Source organism: Pelodiscus sinensis, chromosome 2 (genome assembly GCF_052426305.1).
Source record: "Pelodiscus sinensis isolate ZL-2025 chromosome 2, ASM5242630v1, whole genome shotgun sequence".
Classification (NCBI taxonomy): Eukaryota; Metazoa; Chordata; order Testudines; family Trionychidae; genus Pelodiscus; species Pelodiscus sinensis.
The window spans coordinates 204,517,783-204,541,013 of NC_143053.1; the positions used below are offsets into that span (position 1 = coordinate 204,517,783).

At 40.5% G+C, this 23,231-nt stretch overlaps 2 protein-coding genes across 2 annotated transcripts in view; both read right to left on the minus strand.

The window, feature by feature from the left end:
- Positions 1–11,693, minus strand: part of LOC102446906 (histone deacetylase 5) — a 186,707-nt gene extending 175,014 nt beyond the window's left edge. Inside the window, exon 1 of the mRNA XM_089776668.1 lies at positions 11,641–11,693. The gene's annotated coding sequence lies outside the window, so the exon portion shown is untranslated. The remainder of the gene's footprint in view (positions 1–11,640) is intronic.
- Positions 11,587–23,231, minus strand: part of LOC149525420 (histone deacetylase 9) — a 408,190-nt gene continuing 396,545 nt past the window's right edge. Inside the window, exons 17-18 of the mRNA XM_075922253.2 lie at positions 18,675–18,795; positions 11,587–11,690 (exon numbers count right to left, since the gene is read on the minus strand). Of these exons, the coding sequence (XP_075778368.2) occupies positions 11,602–11,690; positions 18,675–18,795 (210 nt within the window). The 3' untranslated portion in view covers positions 11,587–11,601. The remainder of the gene's footprint in view (positions 11,691–18,674; positions 18,796–23,231) is intronic.

A 23,231-nucleotide genomic window follows, 5' to 3' on the forward strand; every position in this document is an offset into this window, starting at 1 on the left:
TCTGAGGTCTGTGCTTAAAGGGACCCCCTCTCACACCCCAGACAGCCAGTTCTCAGGTATTCCTGCTTGCTTGTCTACCTTGATGAGGGACGGCAAAGCATTTTTGCCTCTGCATGCTCTAATTGCCCTCACTCGGGACACCACAGCACTCTGCAACATGGAGCCAGAGCTGCCCCTGGGCACTCTGGTGTTTCTCTTGGACACGTTGCTGTGAGCCTGGCTGCACTTTCTGCATGCTACTATCCAGGAGGTCCATCGAAGGGCTGTCAGTATCCAGGAGGCCCTGCGGGAGAGCTTCTACCCTGAGGAGCAGTAAGAGCCTCCCTGGTCTGCCCCACTGAGGAACTGTGCCTCATTCCTCCTTCACATCCTTCCACTTACCCCTCCCTATCCCCCCTTCCTGATGTCAAATAAAATACACGTATTTTCATGAACACAAACTCTCTGTATTTAACAAAATTCGGGTGAGGGAATGAAATTCTGGTGACATGATCTCCACACTGGACCAGGAAGGCAGGCTCCTCGGAGCTGGCAGACTGCTCCTGGGGAACAGTGGAGGGCTGGCTGCCAGTGGCTTGCTGGCTCATGTTTTGGGGCCACTGGGTCAGGGGCAATGACTGCTGGCTCTGGGCTGGCAGGCTTGGAGTTGGCATAGGCACTGTGGCCAGAGTCTACCCCTTTAAGGGCTCTGCGGAGAGGAGGAGGGAGAGAAGTGTTCTTGGTTGAGGCTGGAGTGGCTACCAGGGCCTCCTGGGAAGGTTGCAGGCCCCCTATTTCGAAATAAGTGTCTACACAGCACTTATTTCGAAATAGCTATTTCGAATTTGGCATTATTCCTTGTGGAATGAGGTCTACCAAATTTGAAATAAGCACTCCGCTATTTCGAATTGATTTCGAAATAGTGGTTTGGCTGTGTAGCTGCTAGGAAAGTTATTTCAAAATAAGGGCTGTTATTTTGAAATAACTTTGCTGTATAGACATACTCAATTATTATGTGCATATATTTCCTATTCTAAACATAGTGGAAAATGTGGTATCTCATATGCCAGTGGTGGGCCACCTGCAGCTGCGGCGCAGTAGGGCTCCACTTGTGGCCTGCAGACCCCCTAACTGCCTACCCCCAGGGGCGGATATAGGGCAGGGCAAATGGGGCGGCCGCCCTGGGCCCCGCGCTTAAAAAAGCCCCGCGCATGCGCCATGGCGTCACAGCGCATGTGCCGTGGCAAAGGGGGGGGGCCCGCGGAGTTATGCTGCCCGGGGCCCCGCAAAACGGTCATCTGCCCCTGCCTATCCCACATCCCTTTCGTACAGTGGAGCCCCCCACTCCCTTGCTCCTCCCCATCTCTCCCAGCACTTTTGGAGTACCATGAATTGCTTGATTTGCTCTCTGTCCCTGCTCCTCCCGCTCCTGACTAGAGCTGGAATGCTGTGAATCAGCTGTTTGTGGCTGTTCAAGCTCTAGAAGGGAGGAGTAGGGGTGGGGACAGAGTGCGAATCAGATGACTAACATACTCCAAAAGTGCTGGGAGGGCGGGGGAGGTGCAGGCTAGTGCAGGCTCTGGTGACCCAGTGCATGAAAGGTGCATGGGGAAGAGGGGCACAGGGCCACAGGTGGAAATTCAGTGTGTCATAGGCTACAGTTGTCCACTGAGCTGAAGGAGAGCCACTCATGCAGACCACTCACGACTCATGGTTGCCCATCATTCTCATAGGCAAATGGAGCTGATGGCAAATGAAAACCTTTCATTGATGACCTTTCTGTATATTAAATGCAAAATATCTTGGACAAAAGCAAAGTTGCGATTCAAAAATAATAGCTCTTTGGAGTAATTTAAAGGGATTTCTCTCTCATCCATTTAACCAGTAGTCGCGCTAAAATATTCTTAGATGGAAATTGTTCCAAAAAACATTTCAGAGGAAATCCATAACTGAACATAAACTTTGGAAAACCCACTGCAGTGCTTGAATGGTGTGGTCAGACACATTCAAAATAAAGATGGAAAACCAGAGTTATATTAATTAGTTACGTTATTGGCCTTCATGGAATGGACCAACACAAAACTATGAGAAATACACTCAGAATCACAGATTTCTCATGTGGTCGTCTGATCCACAGGAATTTGAATATAGCTTAATGAATGTACATGACTTAGCAGGTATAAAAGTTTTCAGGCTTATATTCTACCACTTGTGCCAGAACAAACATGTTTCCTTCACTGTTTTTTGTTACTAGCAAGTAAGTAGTAACGGAATATGTTCCTGAAGCATTACCCTCTAAAACTTGTGTGTGTTACTTTGATGTAACAGCCAGCAACAAGCCTGGCATCACTGGAATGGGCTAGTGCCAAAGAGTGTTAATGCATGAGCCTGCAACACCATGCTTATATCTATGCCCAATGCTATACTCCAGCTGCCATGTTAGCTACTCACATCTCCTATCCATATGGAATCACTGGTCACAGTGATCATTCATCACATCCATGATTTCACTAGGAATCAAAAGATCTTCTGTCTTGCTGCTCTGCTTCTGTTTCATCTCACCATGACTAAAGAAGCTAAGGTGTGCACATCATAACCTAGAAATGGTCCCAAATAAATGGCCTGTCACCCATGTCTCTCAATAGTGAACAAAGGAGAGAAAATGTGTGTGCCTGGCCTGGTGTTTTCCTCATAAATTTCATGAGTAGGGTACTTTAGAAAGAAATATATTCCAACACTGGTATACTAAGCTTCTTATAATATTATCATTACTTACAAAACTGCAGCAGTTTACCAAGATTTTGCTTTGATAACTGCTTCACTAACTAGTTTCCCTGATAAATGAGTATTCAGAATAGCAGCTATTCAGGAATGTACTTGCACTTCCAGTGTGATTTATAAGGGAATAATAAATATTATGCAACCTTTAGGATATAAGCTGGTTAAGTACCGCAAAATATTTTCAGTTAATTTAAAAAAAACCAACCACCTGAATTTGTTCACTCTCCATTTGTGTTTGTTTCTGGAAAATATTCTAGTAAATCATTTTACTGGCTGCAATAGTCACAGAAACAGCAATTTGTAAGAAGATATTGGAAAATGTTTGTAGTGTTGTTGTAGGTGTGTTGGTTGAGAGTCAAGGTGGGCGAAGTAAAACCTTTTATTGCGCTAACCTCTGTTTGTGAAAGAGACAAGGTTTTCATAGAAATACAGGACTGGAAGGGACCTCAAAAGGTCACCTAGATTTTTCTGCCATTTTATCAGTCTCCAGCATTCATGGGCAGAATTAAATATTATCAAGACAGGATATCATCAACTGAATGATTATGATCAACTGATCAGTCCTGGAGCCTCTGCCTGCTGATCCCAATCAGCTTCACGAGGCATAAAGGATCTGCCAACAAAGGGTTCTGGGGTCAGCAGATCCCCATCTAGACCGTCGCGCTGTGCCGACAATCAGCTGATCGGCACAGCGCGGTGGCCATTTTGATTTAAATGAAGCGGCAATTATTTAAATCGCCGCTTCATTTCCCTTTGCCATCCTGCCTAATCTACATGCCTCCGTTGACGGAGCCATGTAGTTTAGACACACCCATAGAGAATATCCTCTAGGGATGTTAATAAACATGCACTGGTTCCCACCTTCTCCTTTCTGATACAAAGGCAGCAAGGGAGAGGAGAATGCATGTAACTGATAGTATTAACCAATGAGTCCAGATTAAGCTTAAGCATAAGCTTGTTGGGCAGTCAACTGGAGTATCAACTACTCGCGCCCCCCACCCTTGCTGCCTCTATCAGAGACAGTGGGTGAGGGGATAGCAGAGGCTTCTGCAAAGTAGACCTTCCCAGCAGGGATCCCAGAGGGGAGCTGGGACAAGCAGCTCCTGTTCACGGTGACCCAGCCAGCCCTGTCTGCCACGAACAGGGGTTGGTGCCGGAGCAGCCTCTGTTCACAGTGGACAGGGCTGTCCACAGTGGACAGGGCTGTCTGCCACAAACAGAGGATGCTGGACTCAGTGTGAGCTGGGACCGAGCAGTCCCAGCTTGTGCTGGTCCTGGATGCTGTACCTCTGCATTTTAAATATAAGAGCCCAGCAGATCTTACTATGTTTAAAATGCATGGCTACAGTGCAGGTGGCTCCCGGAACCGGCACGAACCTGGACCCTGCCCCCACTGTGGCTCTGCAGAGTGGATCCTCACTGACTAATCAAATAGTTGATACAAATTATATCAACTACAAGATTAGCCAGATAACCGCAATTTAACAGCCTTAAGATGGATACATGCTAGCATCCCTAATATCCACAAACCCATTCTGTGCTACAGAGGCGGTTGATCAAACTACTCAATATTTAGTACATGGACTGCCGTTCAGTTAGTCCTCTCAACACTGATGCTATGCAAGCTGATTTCATGCAGAATATTGTTTTGACTCTTCCACAGTTCCTCCTCTTCCATATCACAGGGTGATTGTTGTTGGTTTTTCCCCCCATCCTGGTATTGGATGACTGCCCTATTTCATGATAAAAGTGGAATTCTCTTCTGTCTGCAGGGCAGTCCCCAGGGATCAAAGTATGAAACCCAAACTTAAATAAAATCATATCCTGTTTGCAAACATCATATTCCCTTTGCTACTCACTAATCTGGACCCATAAACCCTAGCACAGCTTGAGAGCCCATTCCTCATCTAAACAAATGCCATAAGGCCCTTTATACTTTTACAGCCATGTCAGAAAATAATATTGACTGCCAATGGTGATGTGATTGGAGTTGCCTCCTCTAAGCCATAAAAGAAGTGGTCTGTTATCAATTTCTCTAAATGTATTAAGGGAATGATGGGTCGATTCAGTTCCAAGTTATAAATGACAACTCAAAAGCCGCAGAAGCTTTTGAAGCTGGGAGCCGATGATGACATTATCATAAAAGCCTGCTCTTCCTTACTTTTGTGGGTTTTTTTGCCTATCAACTGTGCAAAAAATATGGCTGAGAAATGATTTCAAGATTTTTTCACACAGCAGCAAGTCAGATGGGCAAGAAAACAATCACTATATTTTAGTGAGATACTAGAAAAAAAGATTAAACTTTCCCATATTAAAATCTTTTTTCTGCATCCCGTAATTATCAATTCCATAACAATTCTTAGGGAGGTGCTATAATAAATCAGTCGCATCAGGTGGCACAATGTAATGATCAGACACATCTCAGATGGAGATATTCCCCACAGAAAAATGTGGAACCCCTTGATAAACCTCAGAGCCACAAGGTAATTTGCATTTAGTATCCTCTTTTGGCCATCTCACCTGCAGTTTTTTATCCTGGGACACGCCTAACATTCGAAACCTCTCAGCAACTTCAAGGAGTCATCATGTATTATTAAAACCACTAGCCTTAAAACAGTCTCTTTCCTTCTCCAACATATGGAATTTCTCCCAAAAATTACAATAGCATGAGGTATGGAATTGATAATACTCCACTTTGGAACAGTGTTAAGTTTATAACTTGCATCTCTGAAGAGAGAAAATTAGGAGCACCATTGGAAAGGGGAGATTCCCAGCCTTTCAACAGTTTCAAACTGCTAGTTCTGGAAGATCCCAAGATATAAAAGCTTAAAAATTTAAACACTACTGTGAAATAACCTATTTCAAATTTTAAGAGGTTAGAATTAGTCATCATTTCTTTCTCCCTGTGAGACCTGTGCAGTTAAGCTCATAGTACAAGGCAGCCTGCTTTTATAGGCAAAGGGGTAGATTTATTTCTAATACAGTTTTTAATAAAACTCTACAAATAACTTTAAAATATTTTTCCTCAAAAATATTTACCACATGCAAAGTCCAGTTCTCCATTGACCTATACTTTGTATGATACTTTCACTGCGGGAAAGTGAGGACAAAATAAATATAAGAGGCTTACAAAAGGTAGTATTTTACTCCCACTTACATGCAGTTTTCTGTAAGTTCATTGTGAACAAAAAGAGGCTTAGTACTGAGCCTTGATGTACTCCCACTCTTACTATACACTGTTTAGTATCTCCACATGGACTTCTCACTGTGGTAGGAGCACTCTAGTGCATGTCCTGGATGAGTCTGGTATAGGCTATGTCTATATTTTAGGGATGTAAGTGACTAGTCAACACACTAGTCTACTAGTCGCTTCCCCCTTTGCTGCCTCTATCACAAAGATGGCCAGTTCCCCCCAGCTCCATGGGAGGGGGCATGGAAGCAATGGTGTGGAGTGGGGTCAGCGGGGAACTCCCTGCTGGCCCTGGGCTCCACACAGTGTTTCAATCTTGGAAATGCACAAGAGCCCCTGATACTCTTTTACATTTCAAAGGTGGAACGCACGCTAGTCCTTATCGACTAACCTAACAGTCAATGGAAATCCCATCAACTATTCGATTAGATAATTAATCAAAATTTAACATCCCTACTACATTTATGGCGGCATGTAGCATAGGCACTGCATGTGTAGTTACATGCCACAGTGAAAGTTAAGCTGCATCCACACTTGCCCCTGTGGTGTGTATACATGCCACAATGAAATTCTCTAGCCAGGGAAGGCAGCTGGGTAAAGTTCTGGCAGGGGGAAAGCAGTGGGAAAATTTCTGGAAGTGGGGAGGTTTTCCCTGCAGTCTGCCCCAGCTACAACCTTTTCCCTCTGCCAGAGTCTTTCACTGTCGTGGGGAAAGGTTCCATCAGCCAGCAGGAAGTGGGACACTACAGTGGTAAAACTAGACAAAAAAGACACTGCTTCAGTGTGTAAAGAGCCTGAAGAATCAGTGTGCAGGGTATTTTATTCTCTTTGGCTCACCTAAGCCCTACTGAGCTGCTCAGCCTCTGCCCCCCTACCCTGGCAGGAATGTCTCCCTCTTATGTTCACAAAGGTTGAGGAGGACACAGCACACAACCACCACGTAGGGGATGTTCTGCTCGCCAAGGGCAAGCCAGGTAAAGAGGCCTCAGAACCTACCTTTCAGACACCCAAAGATGCTCTCCACCACAATGCAGGCTCTGCTTAGCCTGGCAGTGAAGAGTTGCTTGGTGAGGTCAAGGTGTCCTGTATAGGGCTTCATCAGCCAGGGGAGCAGAGGTTAGGCTGCGTCCCCTACAATGCACATCGCCATGTCCACGTCCCTGACCCTGATGGTGCGGTTGGGGAAAAAAGTGCCAGCATGCAGCTACTGGAAGACGCTGAAGTTTCGGAAGAAGCGGGCGTTGTGCACCTTCCCCAACCATCCGACGTAGATGTCCATGAACTGGCTGCGGTCATTGACGAGGGCCAGCAGAACCATTGAAAAGTACCCTTTATGGTTGATATATTTGAATGCTCGGTGATCAGGGGCCCAGAAGGAGATAAAGAAGCCATCAATAGCCCCCCTGCATTTGGGGAAGTCCATGTTGGCAAAGCCGGTGACGATGAGGTCCACATTGCTCAGGTTGATGATCCTGCGCAGCAGGACGGTGTTGCTGACCCTCACCACCTATAGAAGGAGACACACAGAGAATCACAGGGTTTTCAGGGCCCTTGGGAGTTCCCGAGCCCAACCTCCCGCCGCACTCCACAAACCAGGAGCAATCGCAACTTGCCCAGCAGGGCTTTGTGAAGGTGGGACTGAAAACCTCCCGGGGCAGGGGCTTGCACCACCACCATGACCACCCTCCGCCTTCCCTAGGGAACCTCATTCCAGCAGTTCACCTTTCTGCTGGGACAACAGCACGAGAGTGCTATACCTGCATGACCATGGCTCCGACGGTCAATCTCCCCACTGATTCCCGATGGATTGGCAGCAGTCCGGCATGGCAAGCTTCCACATAGCAATGGTGACATGCTTCTGGAGGGGGACCATGGGTCTCATGTGGGTGTCCTGTCACCTGAGCGCAGGGGTGAGCCACTCACACAGTTCCATGAAGGTGTCCTTCCACATGCGGAAATTCTGGAGCTGGTCATCCCACTCCACAAAGATCTGTTACCAACGGTTGGAACTGGTGTCCAGTCGCCAGAAGCAGCAGTGCACGACGTGCAGGGAAGGGCGGGAGGGGTAATGCTGCATGAGCAGCACCTGGAGAGAATTGAGGAGGCACCCCACAATGAGCTGGGGACCATGCAGGGCTCTTCATCCAGGGCCATGAGGGCAGCCCACAGAAACTGCAGCACAAGGTGCAGCATTTGATATAAGAACCGTTGACTGCTTGGAGGCAGGTCCAGCTCCATGGCAGGAGTACTGTGGTGACTGCAAGGGCAACCACAGCAGGCAGAGAAAGGGCTTTGCTATCCCTCAAGGAGGTAGGCAAAGGAGAAGAGCTTGAGACATGGCTGTTCAGGGGGGCCCCTTTACGCTCAAGCCACAGCTACGGGAAGTGAGAGTTGTCCTGATGCCCTGCCTGAAGTGCTTCCAGGGGTCGGGGGAGAGAGGTGTTAAATGCAATTCAGTGTCCAATGAGTGTGGTCGCTCTATTTTGAAATAGCTCAGCACTATTTCAATAGGCATTTGCTCTGCAGACGCTCTATTTCAAAATAAGCTATTTCAGAGGGTTTTTTCCGAAATAGCTTATTCCAAAATAAGTGTGCGGTGTAGACATGCCCTAAGGACTCAATCCTAAAAAAATGATGCATCTGCTTGATTCTAAGCATGTACACAATTCTTTGAAGGTCTGAGGCTTAAATTCCATAAATACTACAAGGGGAGATTTTTAAAAAATGTGCATTCTCCCTTATGCAAAGAACTATACTTAAAAAGAGGTTAGCCGTATTATCATAGAAAGAAAAATCAAATAAAAACTGCTAAGCACCCTGTGCATATTCCAATATTAACAACAGAATGAAAGAAAAAAATATAACTTCTTTAGATGACACCACTGTTTATAATATACATTGAAAGAACAAACTTTCTCTGAGTTTAGGAACTAGATTTTCAGCGGTGTCAATGGATTTCAATGGAGCTATGCCAATTGACACCAGCTGACAATCTGGCACTAGATATTTCCATTTGCAGGCCATTTCTGATTATTTATCAACTCTCCAAACACAGAACAGAAAACTCCACACAGACACACAATATGTTCTTAAAGAATGGGAGTCTTTTATATATTCTTTCTTAAGACTTAAATTTCATTTTCACACAAGTAAACACAAGTAAACAAAGATCTGTTGACCAGCAAATGAGAAAGCCATGTTCAAACTCATCCATTCCAACACATAAAACATTCAGACAAGCAGTATCCTGAGTTTATTGCATTAGACCAGAGCTATTCAACACATGGCCGCATGCGTCCCACATCCCGTTGGTTTGAGGCCCGCGGTGTGCTTTGGGTTTACGTGGGGCTCAATACACAGCCCACGAGTGGGAGCCAAAACAAAAAAGGAGTCAATATAATGGTTTTCTGTTGATATGCATTTTAGTATTTAAATTCCTGAACTGTCATTGCTCATTAAAAGTGCTGTCATATGGGTGGAAATCGGGTAAATATTGCATTTTATTAATATCAGCAGAACTGACTTAAATGGGGCCCGTGTGTTGTGTAATCTTGCCTTAAACTTTGTATTCGTGCCCATCAGTGTGAAAGAAGCTATTTGCACATATATTTGTATATATATGCAACCATACTTAAGTTGTGGCCCTTGGCATGTGCTGTATCACTGTGGCCCCCGGGACTTCCAAAGCAGAGTAGCTCTGCATTAGACAATACTATCCCCTTATCCCAAAAGCTATCAATTAACAATGACCCTTCACCACTTCAATCCTTATGATAAAAAGAACTCATTTTAAATAAGAGTCAACTAAATTCAGCAAAAAAGATGGTCTCCTAAACTGACCATTTACTTTGGGAAAGTTCATAACCTCCCCCCATCTCCTTCTCTAGGAAGAGTCCCTAAGCGAGCATGAAAATAAAATGAGGCAAACTAACTAGCAGGGGGTTTAATACTACAAGTTTGACAAAGTGCAGGTTCCTTTAAATGTCTGAGAGAACAAAGGTTGGCTGAGTATTTCCTGACCTGTGTTAGCAGTAAACCTAGTGCACAAGAGCACACACTCCTCTAATTTCTAGAAGTGATGCACAGCCTCTCATACTCTCTCTTCACTCACTGTTCTCATTGTACACACTGCTCAGTATCTTGATAACCTATTTCTCAGAAGTAATATTTTCCAAAATTTTATCCTCTAACACAATGTGAGCACAAGGCAACCATTGCTACTTCCCTGCCCTTGAGCAATCCTGGGTACCAGGTACTTCTCCAGTAATTATTTTTTATTTATAAACACAGACATCTCAATCCTTTCTCAAACAGAATATATAAAAATGTGTATTTTATGTTTATACACATACACACACGTGCACACTCATGTGTGTCTGTGTATGTCTGTGTGTATAACCTAAAATGTACATAGCATGCCATTGCCATTAGTTGCTTGGCTTAAACTATTGGATCCAAACCTCAGCTAATATAGCCACAGTGATTTATATCTTCTGAGGCTCTCTCTCTTAATTCTCATTAGTGAAATCAATACAAAATTATGAAATAATAACAATTATAAACTGATTTTTTGTTGAAGCCCTGTAGCCTGGATATGCTTTTTGTCAGATTCATGCTTCATGATTCTATCTCCTACGAAAACCCCATAGCAAAGATTTCAGTGGTGTGGAAATCATCTTATGTGGGGGACAATAGCATACAAAATGTGTTGGCGAGCTTCAGCAGAGAAAAAAGCAAATTTGTAGGATTTCAATGAAAGTTGGCCTCAAGCTCCAATTGCACTCTAGAGGCTGATTTTACTCTTGAAGACAAAAACAGTGAAAGGGATCTAGAACAAATGTGCAATGCTCAGCCATCATATCAGTGGCCAATAATCTAAGAATTGACCTTGATTCTACTGACAATGATTGTTTGCAATTTGATTTAGATCACGGAACATAAGGCAGCTAAAGAAAGCACCAGTGAAGAAAATTGTAGATGGAAAATTATTTCTGTTACAACCTAAATAAGTAACAGGAGAATATTAACAAATGTTGATAGAGCTTTTCTTCTGTGGGGGATGTTTTTCTAAAAAATATGGAATTCTTTTCTAATATTTCAACAGCATCTTTGAGAAATCTGGACTCACTGGCTCAAAATATAGCAGAATAAATACTTTCTGTAATTTGATATTTAAAAGATTGGTCATACATTAAATTTATGATTTTATTTAAAAAATTATGCCTTGACATCTGGAAAACAATTCACATTATGAAAAGTGCCTATTTGTGCGTACTTTTTTTTTCCTTTCTGTGGAACACAATGCTGCTTTAACTATTCAATATTCTTTATCAGGCTTTCACTATTCCCAAGAACATTTCTCTACATTACAGCCACTCTAATTATCACATTAATTTTCTCAAAAACCAATGTGCAAAGGGAAAAAATGTACAGGGACAGACAGGTAACTTACCTCCTATCAGGACAAAAACATTGCCCCATAACACTGCACTCTAAGATTATTAATATATTGTAATGCACTGTATCTAGAAAAATTCAGTATGGCAATAAGACAAAAGCTTCATTTTCTTTTCTGTCATTGTATATTAGTTCCTCAAGTGTAGGATCTGCTGAACATGAGTGTGAAGGTGATGAACTACTTAAAAATCTATTTATGCTGTACAGATTACACTGGAACAGCCTCTACTTACCCCAAGTCCCCCACAAGGCAACAAGGAAAAGATTTTTTGAGATACGCTGCCTATATATTAAAGAGAAAAAACAACAATAAGCATAAAACTGGAAAAATAATCTTCATGAATTCAATCCTAATCTATTAATCTCAATAACAAGTCAACTAAAATACTGTTTGCAGTGTTGCTGAAGCCATGTTGGTCCCAATTTATTAGAGAGGGAAGGTAGGTGAGGTAATATCTTTTACTGAACCACCTTCTGCTCGTGAAAGTGATAAGCGTTTTAGTTTCTCTGAACACTTTTTCAGCTCTTCCTGCAGAAGAGATCTGCAGAGTTTGAAAGTTGTCTACTTTATTTACTGAAGTTAACAAACATATTAAAAGTTTAAAATAGCTCTGTGATTAGTACTGAAAATAACAAAATCAGATTTTGGATTTTGGGGTTAAATTTTGAAACACTAATAAAGCTGTTAATCTTCTTAGGTTGAGATTTCCAAAGGAATGGAAGTTAGGCACAAAAGCTCACTAAAATCTATGGGAATGCTGGTACCCTTAATGTTTCAAATAATTATAGTATGAGCTCATTTAAAGTATAATTATATAAGTTTATTAATAGCTTATAATTAACACAGATAACTGTATATTTCAGCAAAACTATATGAATTGATAGCATTACTATACAAAATGAAACAAACATAGAAACTACAGTCTAATTTATTACTTCCCTTAATTTACACACTATACCATGATATAATGACTCACTATATTGTTGATACTTAGGCAAATCTTTCCAGGAGAGCTGTGGAAGAAAACACTGATTTCTCCCACTGTACCACTGAACTAGTTTTGTAACTTCAACACAGGAAATACTAGATGGTGGATCAACTCAAACTGCCTAGGAACTAGCAACTTATTGCTGAGGAAAAGGCAAAAACTAGAGTTACTCATTTTAACCAGTATAAATGAAGTGCGTAATGAAGATTACAAGCTATAGTCTTTCAGCACTGAGAGACCAGACTGGACAGTTGGAAGAAAGAGTATTAGTCTGATAAGAGACAGAGCATATTGATCAGTTAACATAGGGTGAATATCATACAGGTACAGAGAGACTGAACAAAGCCCTCTGCGCCAATTTAAGAGTTCCTATGTGTTTATGCAAGGGACTGCATGTGTAGTAGCTGTACAGAATCTTCTCTCACAGTGTACCCTAGAGGGATGATTACCAGGGTAAATAGAGGCTCTGGGGAATGCCAGAAAGAGGATATGAAAGGAGGTCACCAGGTCATTTGCAATGCATATTCAATGGCTGATGGGGATGGCACTTTTTCACATTTTGCTGAGAAAATGATGGAAAAGTCTGAGAAAGGGCAATAAAAGTACAAAATTAAAAATAACAGATTTGAGGGGCTCTCAAAGTATTAGCAGGGTGACAAAATAAGTTTAGTGTGGGATAAAATAGGACATTTTGAAAACACTGTAGAACTAGAATTTTTTAAAATAAATCTAGTGGCTAACATAGAACATGAGAGAGAAAAGATGAATTCCCAGATATCTTAATGCTAGATGCATATCGGAAATGTCACAAAAAGAGAGCAGATGGTGAAGCAAGATGTATAAATCCATCAACAGATAGTGTTCAACACTGAAGTATCGACACAGGGGAAAATATGTACAAAGACTTTTCAACACATCAAGAAATTTACCAGAAACACACACTCCCTATTGCACAATCAACAGAGAAGCAGATAGCAAAGTGATAACAGAACAGGAAAAACATCAAGATCTCTTTGAAAGAACACTATGAGAAGATTTTGCTAAAAGGGAGTAGGATGGTCACCTAATGATCCACATAGCAATGAAAGAACCTCCAGCTTTCTGGACAAAAAAATAAAATAAAACAAAAAACCTATCAAATCCCAAAGCCTGCAGTAAACAATGACCAAAATGAGATAATTCAAGATGGCTATTTCCAAGGGACCGCATGCATCTCATTAGGATTCTATGTATGGCCCATGAGATGTTTTGTTTACAGTTACCCACCTGCAGCGTTGCAAGTTTCTGCTGGTTTCCATCTGCATGGTTTTTTCCTACCAGTTTTACTAAAGTGACATACATGTAAAGTAAGGGCATGTGAACTGAGGGTGCATGCTGATTGCATATAATATGACAGTGAGAGCTATGTGCTCCCTCTGCATCTAATCAAAGCACTGCTACGGTTAATCAGTGCAACACGCAAATTCTAACTATACAAGGGAAGTTAGCAAAACTACTCTTATCCCAGGAAGCTGTCTTGGTGGTGACAATCTTGCGGCCCTCTTAGATAAAAGAGGGCCACTTACGTGGCCCACTCAGTAGCCTAGGTTGCCCATTGATGATTCAAGAGGTCCTAATGATATTTGGAAATGATTCAAAAGTACTTGGCAAATACCTAGTGCCTCACTTTTTACAAAATGTATCAAAGATAAAAAAGGATTTGAATATGTCAGATAAGGTGGAAGGAAAGTAAAAATGTCACAGTAAATTCTTCAGCCTTGCATCAGGAGCGGTCTTGTAAGACTGGGAGTCAAACACTCGAAGAAAATGACCAGCAGGAGAAGATCTGAGATATAGGGTGTTATAGTGCTGTGGTCTATTAGTCACGGGTACAATACAGCACACAAATTAAAGGAATATTAAAATAGGAGAATCACTAAGACTCCCTTTGTTGATACAGAACACCACAAAGGAAAGGGTTCTCTGGTATACTCTCACTCAAAGGACACTGGAAAAGAGGGTGATTCAACACAGCAGTCCACATAGGTGCTGCAGTCTGTATGAGTAATTCAAAATACAGGATTCAGGCTTTGGTGAGCAAAAGAAGATACAACAGCAAAATATTACTTTGCAGAAAGATGGACAATTCAGTAATACTGTATGAAAGCTTGCAGAACACAAGGGAAATCTGGGGACCTTAGCTGTTTTCCAAAATTGACCCCCAAGATTGAAGATGGTACTGCTAAGTGATCTTATAGGAATGCATTAAAATTGTAACATAGTTACATGTGCTGTCTAAATGTATCTTTTTGTTCCACTTTAAATGAAACATATGATCTGACAGAATATTTTTTCACATTTACAAATCTGTGGTAATTGGAAACTTACTTTTTTGAAACATTTTCATAATGATGGTGGGAGAGAAAAAAATCACACTGGACTTGTAGGATCTAAATGGAACTGACTGATTGTTCTGCATTTGTGCTCATTAAAAGAGGTTTGAAATGGTGTAAACTGTCATATTAAACCATAATGTAATATGCCACACCATCTCCTGTATTAATTTGCATCACATCAACATGTAATGCAATATGTCATGTTGTTTAACACACTGCAGTGAAATACAGGTAATCAAAAGCATAACTTTTTATATAAGTGTAAAAAGTTACATAATTTGTAAAATGGTAACTTATATTAAATGAACTCCTAAGTCCTGATTCAGAAAAAAAAAATGTAACTATGGGTACGGCTACACTGCACACTTATTTCAGAATAAGCTATTCCGGAAGAAATACTCTGAAATACAGGCAGTTCCCTGGGTTACGTACAAGATAGGGACTGTAGGTTTGTTCTTAAGTTGAATTTGTATGGAAGTCGGAACTGGTACATATTGTAGGGGAAACTTTAGCCAAACATTTCTCCAGAGCTCAGTTTTATTCTCCCACACATCACTTCCCTCAGTCCTTTATTCTCAAGCTGAGGTGTCTGCTGAGAAAAGCCGCTCTGCATCTCCCTGGTCTGCTGGGGGGAAGCAGCTAGTGCGGGGTTGCCTCACTCCGTTTGTAAGTAGGGATCCGATATAAGTCGGATCCATGTAACCCGGGGACTGCCTGTAGCTTATTTCGAAATAGTGCATCTACAATACAGGGAAGCTTCGAAATTAATCTGAGGCAGGATCGCTTTATGTGGATGCACTACCTCGATTTAGAGAGCTGGGAAGCAGTAGGGAGTAATTACTTTAAATGGCCCTGAGAAGTTATTTCGAAATAGCAGCAGTGGAGCATCCATACTACTGCTATTTCGAAATAGCTGTTTTAGAATAGGCATTATTCCTTGTGGAATGAGGTTTACAGAAGTCGGAATAAGCATTATTTTGAAATAACATAATGGCTGTGTAGACGTTCGCACTGGTATTTCAGAATAACGGCCGTTATTCCGAAATAACGCTGCTGTGTAAACGCACTCTGTGTATAAATCCAACCATATTCTTGCTTAATTATAACCACTTGCTTAAATCCAATTGATGTAATAGGACATAACTATATACCTTTTTGAAATATGCTTTCCCAAATATGGACGTTAATATGTAATTTTAAAATATGCACTTAATTAGAAAGTACTAAATTGCCTGTGCTACATTTACCCCATTTCCTGTAAGTCACTTTTAACACTAGTGCCCTAAAAGGTTTATTTTTTCTTTTTAATCTACAAAGAAAAGTTTGAATATTTCTGCATATAAAACAGTTTTGTGCAATATAAATCTACCAGGCCTACTATCAGCAGTGTTCCCCTGAAAAATGTCTACAATGTTATGCATATCTGCGTGCATGTTGTGTGGGGAACAAAAGAGTGTTTGATTTTGTCAACCTTTACTTTTCCTTTGAATGAACATATGAAGCAAGATTGTAGAACTGACCAAAAAATATCGACAGAAGAGTTTTCTGTCAAAAAATGCAGCTTTGTTGACTGAAATGCTTTGCAGGAATATATCAACCGCAATGAAATTTTCAATGGGAAATACCTCACTTAGATTTTATAATCTCAATTTATTTTGTTTTGACTTTTATATATTAACTATATTACAATATATTAAGTTTTGGAAGGATTACATTTTTAGCAGTGAATGTTAATTATGATTTAACTGTATGCCCACAAACTGATGAAAAAATGTTTTTATCAATAATATTTACAGCTAGGTAAAAAAACAAAAAAATGCTTGAGAACTTATTATAGTTGAATTAAGGATATTTACTTTGTATATTTTGACGTGATGTTGATGATTTGTGTTTTACTGGTGATAAAGCTATAGTTATTTTATTCTGAATATGTACCGTGATTAAATAATTATTGTCTGCCCCCCTTGTGTGACTCTCACCAAAATTTCCCAAAACGGTGAAAACATAAGTCAATAAAAATAAAGAAGCTTAGAATAAACACTGATATTAGTCATCAAAATTATAAAAAATAAAAATCAAATTCTGCAAAGCCTATTTATATTTTTTTAATATTGTGTGACTATAACATATTATAGTTAGTACAATATAAAAGTCAAATCAAAATTAATCAACATGATAAAGTCTAAATGAAATACACTTGAACCTCTGTAATCTGGGTGTTCCTAATCTGGGATCACCCGTGATTTATACCCTGGTCGAGGGAGGAGGAAGCAACTCTGCCCACTGCTGCTTTCCCTTCCCCCCGCACCTGGGGGAATGGCAATGCAGCGAAATGTTTCTCTAGCAGCTTTTTCCCTGCTGATCCCATAGCGGTGAAGTGGTGTCTGGGAGTGGTAGGGGAGATGGAGCCACATGTGCCTCTAGGAGTAAGCACCCCACCCTCATCCACCTCACGTATTCTCCCTCCCAGCTTGCCACATCTCAGCATGCTCCTGCATCTTCTCTTTATCCCTCCAAGACCCTTCTCTCCTACCTTGCTCAGTACTCTACCTTCCTTCACAGACCCAGTATGTATTACTGTCACATGTGAAATAAAAATCCTGTACTTTATAAAATGTTTTTATTTTCATCTTCAAACCAAAAAGTATACATGAACACCCCATGATCTGGAAAATTCCATAATCCACATCTTATTTCCCAAGGTTGCTGGATTACAGAGGTCCAAGTGTATTTTAAATCTGCCATGCCTTAAAACTTAGGTTTTTTTGAATTTTTGTTTTGTGAGAAATTTCAAAACTTTGGATTTCATTCCAATTTGGGCCCATTTCTCCCCAAATCTCATAATTTTCTGTGTCACAAATTCCAGTGTCTGACCAGCTCTATCATATTATCAGAGCTTTTGATTTTCGACATCCCATTGACCTTGCCTAATAAAAATAGAAATGCTCATATAAAGAACTGTGATCGTGTTTTTCTATTCTAGCGCTTCTTCAATATTCCTGAAGAAATTAATAGCATCCACAGTTTCCATAGCAAAATAACTGTTCTATTTTGGTTCAGTTGTGGAAATAATTACTAATGAATCTCTGAAGAAAAAAAAGGCTTCTGGAGGAAGGGGCATGTTATAAATACAAAGCTTCATGTCTTATGCTGGGTGAAATAAAAGTATCTAAGAACTCTAATGTGTATAGGGCAACGTTCACTGTTGAAGGCTTGTCAAGATACATTGCCTTTTCCACTATTTATCTGAGATTAGGCCCTAACCCTACTGATGCTCATATTAAAGTATATCATTAGTCCTGGCTATTGATCTTAAGGATTCTTGAGACACAACAGTGCTGATGGCTTGCTTTTATTTTGCATATCCATTAAACCATTTAATATTTTAAATATGATGATATTTTATTACAAAGATACTATATACTCTGTATACTGCAAAATAACACAAAGTTCAATTATCAGCAAAAACTTATGAATGGTATCTATAGTCAACATGGCTGAAATAGAGATTAAAATAAATAAAATGAATGAGAACAGCGGAAGAACAATTTTGACAAGCAAGTGTATTTTTAACTCTTATTTTTAGATCAATGACATAAAGAAATAGATCTATTACATTCCAAATTTCCATAGTTACTGACTACTGCTGGAAATTACATAAAGGGTTAACATTAAAATGATTTAAAAGCAAATGTGGGGAAACTTCTATTGCTGTTTTCCAACCAGTATATTTTACTAATCTATATTGGCTTCTATTGTAGCATTCTCGTTTCACTTAGCAATGCATTTGGAAAAAGTGAATTTTTGTCACACTGCTTGCCAAGTATTTTAAACTGACACCAGCTATGACTAATGATAGTGCTGGAATGTGCTGTTCTCAGTAGAATAGGGGCCTGTACAGACCTAGGAGTTTCCTGGGGTCCAGCTTCTGTCTGTTCAGGGGGCTGGTGCCATACAGCAGTGAATGATGTTCAGAGTGAACCAGCTGTATTTCCTCCAGACTGGCTTTTCGACCTCGAATTCGCTGAAAGAAAACAGCAGAGGCCTACAATATTCCACTGACAATATTTAGGGGGCAAAAAGTAAAGGGCCAAAATAACATTTAGTATGATTAATAATGGACTGAAATTGCATCATGCAGGAATGTGACAGTGATTTGTTTATTAACGTATACTAGATGAAAAACAAATGCATGTGGTTTATCACAAATGCTATGGGTTAAGTTAGCAAGATACAATATTTCACATAACAGAAAAAAAAAGAAGTCTCTCTCTCACTTTCTTGTAAGCCAGTAAGAGTTAGAAAACAAACATAGATGTGTTTTCTATAGTAACCAATCCATTTTGAATACCTCTGTATTAAAGAAAAGTTTATTCGCACCAGTAAGTCACTGATGAGTTTTTAAAATAAAAATCAGTGTGTTTTACGAGTGCCACTATTACTTACCACTGTATCAATTTATTCTTCCAGGAAAGAAAAAATAAAAGTAATACATTTTAAGTAAGCTAAAAGTACTTTTTTTTTTATTTAGGGTTGTTCCATAGTTTCATTCTGCCAGACTTGTATTCATTTGCTGTCTCTTTTTTTATTTTTTTATTGCTTCCTGGCCTATTATAACTGGCTTTGGCCCTTTAAATACTCCCCCAGCCTTTACCCTTCCCATACAGCATTGTTAAACTTCAAGGACTATTCTTCTGGCTCCATTAAAGTTCAGTCAGTTAAAAAAACTGTAAAAATAACACGTGCTTACTCAACAGATGTGCTCCCTCTGTGTATTTAATCACATTTGCTTACTACAGTGACATAAACAAGCATTTACTACTTTCTACTCCTGTCAGTATTGCACACAGACCATACAGCTACAGCAGAGTGAAATGGATTTTATTTGGGTTCATGCATAATCAGCAGAACAATATCTGTATTACTGTAGAAACAGAAAGAATACTTCCTAGGTTTTATTTGCAGTGTTGACAATTAGAAACAGCATGGGTCAAACCCTCAGCTGCTGCAAACGGTCATACCTCAGGCCAGGGATCTACACCCATCAAATATGGTCTGTATATAAGGAAAGAAATATAAAATTTACTGAGGGACAACACACGTGTAACCCACATGCTATTTCAATTTTCCAAAATATAAACCAGCACTTCCGAGTTTTGGGTAGCTTCTTTTGGATAAATTCCATCTTTCTAACATTCAATAGTCTATAAAACACACATAAGGAGCACAAATGCAATAATTATATACATGTGACGAGTGCGTGTTTCAAGAAAAACAGTCGTCTAGGATGGTCCAACCAGATTGGGCATAATTTATACTAAATTCAGTAGAGGCAATTTTTTCTGAATAATTAGAAAAAAAATCCTTAACAATTAGATCCTGGGGAATAGTCTCCCAAGGGAAATGGTGCCTAATTTAGCACTAGATTGGACACAGCAATGGAAAATAATTTTTAGGGACCAATCCATGGACCAAATGACTTAAGTTCTTTTTATCTCCAAGTTCTCCAGGCCTCTCCCAGTCTCTCATGAGACTTTGTAGCAGCACATTCACATCCTTTTGACAGTTCCACAGTCAAACTCAGCACATTATGTTTCTTAATGGCATCAAGATAATAATATTTTTCTTCAAAAGTGAGGTGACTGGTAACATTTGTTCATTCATCCAGTCTCTCTAAAAAAAATTATATATTTCTATTAATTGCTTCACAACATATGTACACAATTCTCTACAGAGATAGGGAGGGAGGGATAGTTCTTAGGTCAGCTGAAATATTTTTCTAATCAGATAAATAAACAGATGTAGTGTCAAATGAGTTTGGAACGGCTGCATTAGCTACAAGTGGCAAAGGCCCAAGTTCAATATGCAGGCCATCTCAAATAAGTGCCCGTATACCCTTTACACTACTTGTTCATACACTTTGATCACAGAGGGCACAACTATACTTACTAGAAGATCAACGCTCCAGAGGTCGATGTCCTGGCATTCGATTTAGCGGGTCTAGTATAGTATAAACCCTCTAAACTGAACACTGAGGGCAGCTCTCGCCAGCATCTGGTATTCCACCTTTTGTGAGGAGTAAGAGAAACTGATGGGAGCATTTGTTTCCATTGGCATCCCGCAGTGTGGACACTGCAAAGGCTTGGCTTAAGGTCATCTGACTCCAGCTATGCATTTTTCCTAGCTGGAGTTGCATACCTTAAGCTGATCTTCCTGGTCTAGTGTAGACCAGGCCATGAAGGGCTTGTCTGCATGAACATTTGGTTTGCAGAGTAAGTGCAGGTAGAAAGCCATCCACATCAATCTGCCTGCAAGAAGTGCTCATCTGAGTACTGCTATCACACACTAACAGTTCCTTAGTGCACTTTGATCTACTCCACTTTGGAATGGGACTAGACCATAGCAAACTGAAGAACTATGAGTGAGCATCAGCAATTACACATAGTTAGTGTACACAAGGTTAGTGCAAGGTAGATTTATGCCCCAAGTTGTTGCTAACTTAATATTCATGTAAACAAGCCCACAGTTTATACAAAAAACATTTCAGAAATATTTCAGTGGGTTAAGATTTTTTAATTGCTTTTAATTGTCATAACCTTTTGCCTGTAAAGCCAATTTCTGTAGTACGAAAACTACAGCTACTCAGGACTCCGTTCAGAACATGTCAGAATTTTCAGATCTAGTACATCAAGATCTACTAGGATAATATAAGTAAATACTGTAACCCCATTGTAAAATTTGGAGTTTCAGTTTTTCCAGTGGTGCAAAGTTCCTGTTTTCAGCCCTCATGAGCCACAAGACATCAGCTCACATAATATAGGCTTTCCTGTATTTTTAGGTATACACAATACATATTTATTTGTTGGGGGGCATAAATGGAGAAGTCTGAATATGTTCAAGGTCTGAAAAATGGCCAATGTCCTGATTAGTTCTGAGTTATCTAAGCCTTTGGTAAACTATAATAAAAGGCACAAAATCATGATAACCTTTTGTTAAGGAATTAGAAATACAGTAATGTAGTAAAACCAATGGATTACATTGGTTTGGTATTATGGAGAACTGAAAGGCCTCATAGATCTTCTTTAAGGGCAAACTTCTCCTCTCTGAACACAGTATTCTGCTTCACTACCATGGGTGGTTCTCTCAATGACATCAGCTTGGAGGCATTCATATGTCAGAAGAGTAAAATATTGAAACTGGGTAATGGGAAATGTAATTGGCTGGAGAGGCCTTCATTGTCTCCACTGTATTAAACTAAATATAACTGATAACAGGGATTAAACAATATGTATCATTGAAGTCTCTCAATATAAGCTTTTTAATTATTACAGCTAAAATCCATTAGTCTCTCTAATTTGCAAACAAAAGGTCTTCCTAGTTATTTTCCATTTTCCTGAGATCTCTAAGGGTGTGTCTATACTACATAGCTCCATGGAGCCATGTAGATTAGGCTGATCAGCAAAGGGAAATGAAGCCGTGATTTAAATAATCGTGGCTTCATTTAAATTTAAATGGCTGCCGTGCTGAGCCGACAAACAGCTGATCAGCTGTTTGCCGGCTCAGTGCACTAGTCTGAACGCTCCCGCGCCGACCTGAAAGCCCTTTATCGACCTCCCCGTTATGCCTCATAGGATGAGGTTTACCGGGGAGGTTGATAAAGGGCTTTCATGTCGGCAGGGGAGCGTCCAGACTAGCGCGCTGAGCCGACAAACAGCTGATTAGCTGTTTGTCGGCTCAGCGCGGCAGCCATTTAAATTTAAATGAAGCCACGATTATTTAAATTGCGGTTTCATTTCCCTTTACCGATGGCTCCGTCGACGGAGGCATGTAGTTTAGACATACCCTAAGAGTGGTTAAATTCTCCCAATAACTTAATACACAAAAGGGACCTGTTACCCATTTAGTACATCAGGTCTCTCTCATATGTGTATCTTTCTCTTTAAAACACAGGCACACAAAGGCATATTCTTGCTGCCGTCTACATGCCTTAGTTTTCCTGGGTTTTGTGTTTTCTTTAGAGTTAAAATCTTCTAAGAAGAAGGAATCTTTTTTTTTCAAAGTTCAATAAAAAGAATCTAGCTCCTTTAACTAAACTCTTTCTTCTCAATGGAAAGTTAAATCTCCTGAACTGGCCAACACACCCATATAATAAGGCAGCAGTAGAAGGCATAAAAGTTCACAATGTTATCTGCTCTGTGAGACCATGGCAGATCGCACTGTGAACTGAGAGAGCAGCTAGTACCAGGTCGGTGGCAGCAGGATATAAGAGGTGTCAGGAGGCTAAGCCTCCCAAAATAGGACAAGAAATACTGGTTGTGACAAACCTTCCTTTGGAGATATCAAGTCCTGACAGTTTTGAAACACTGCTGCTGGAGTCTCCCAAGAAGTGAGGGAAGTATCAGCACCCAGACCATAGCTCTGCCCGAAGGCCCTGATCCTACTTGGTTTCTTCCCCCATGA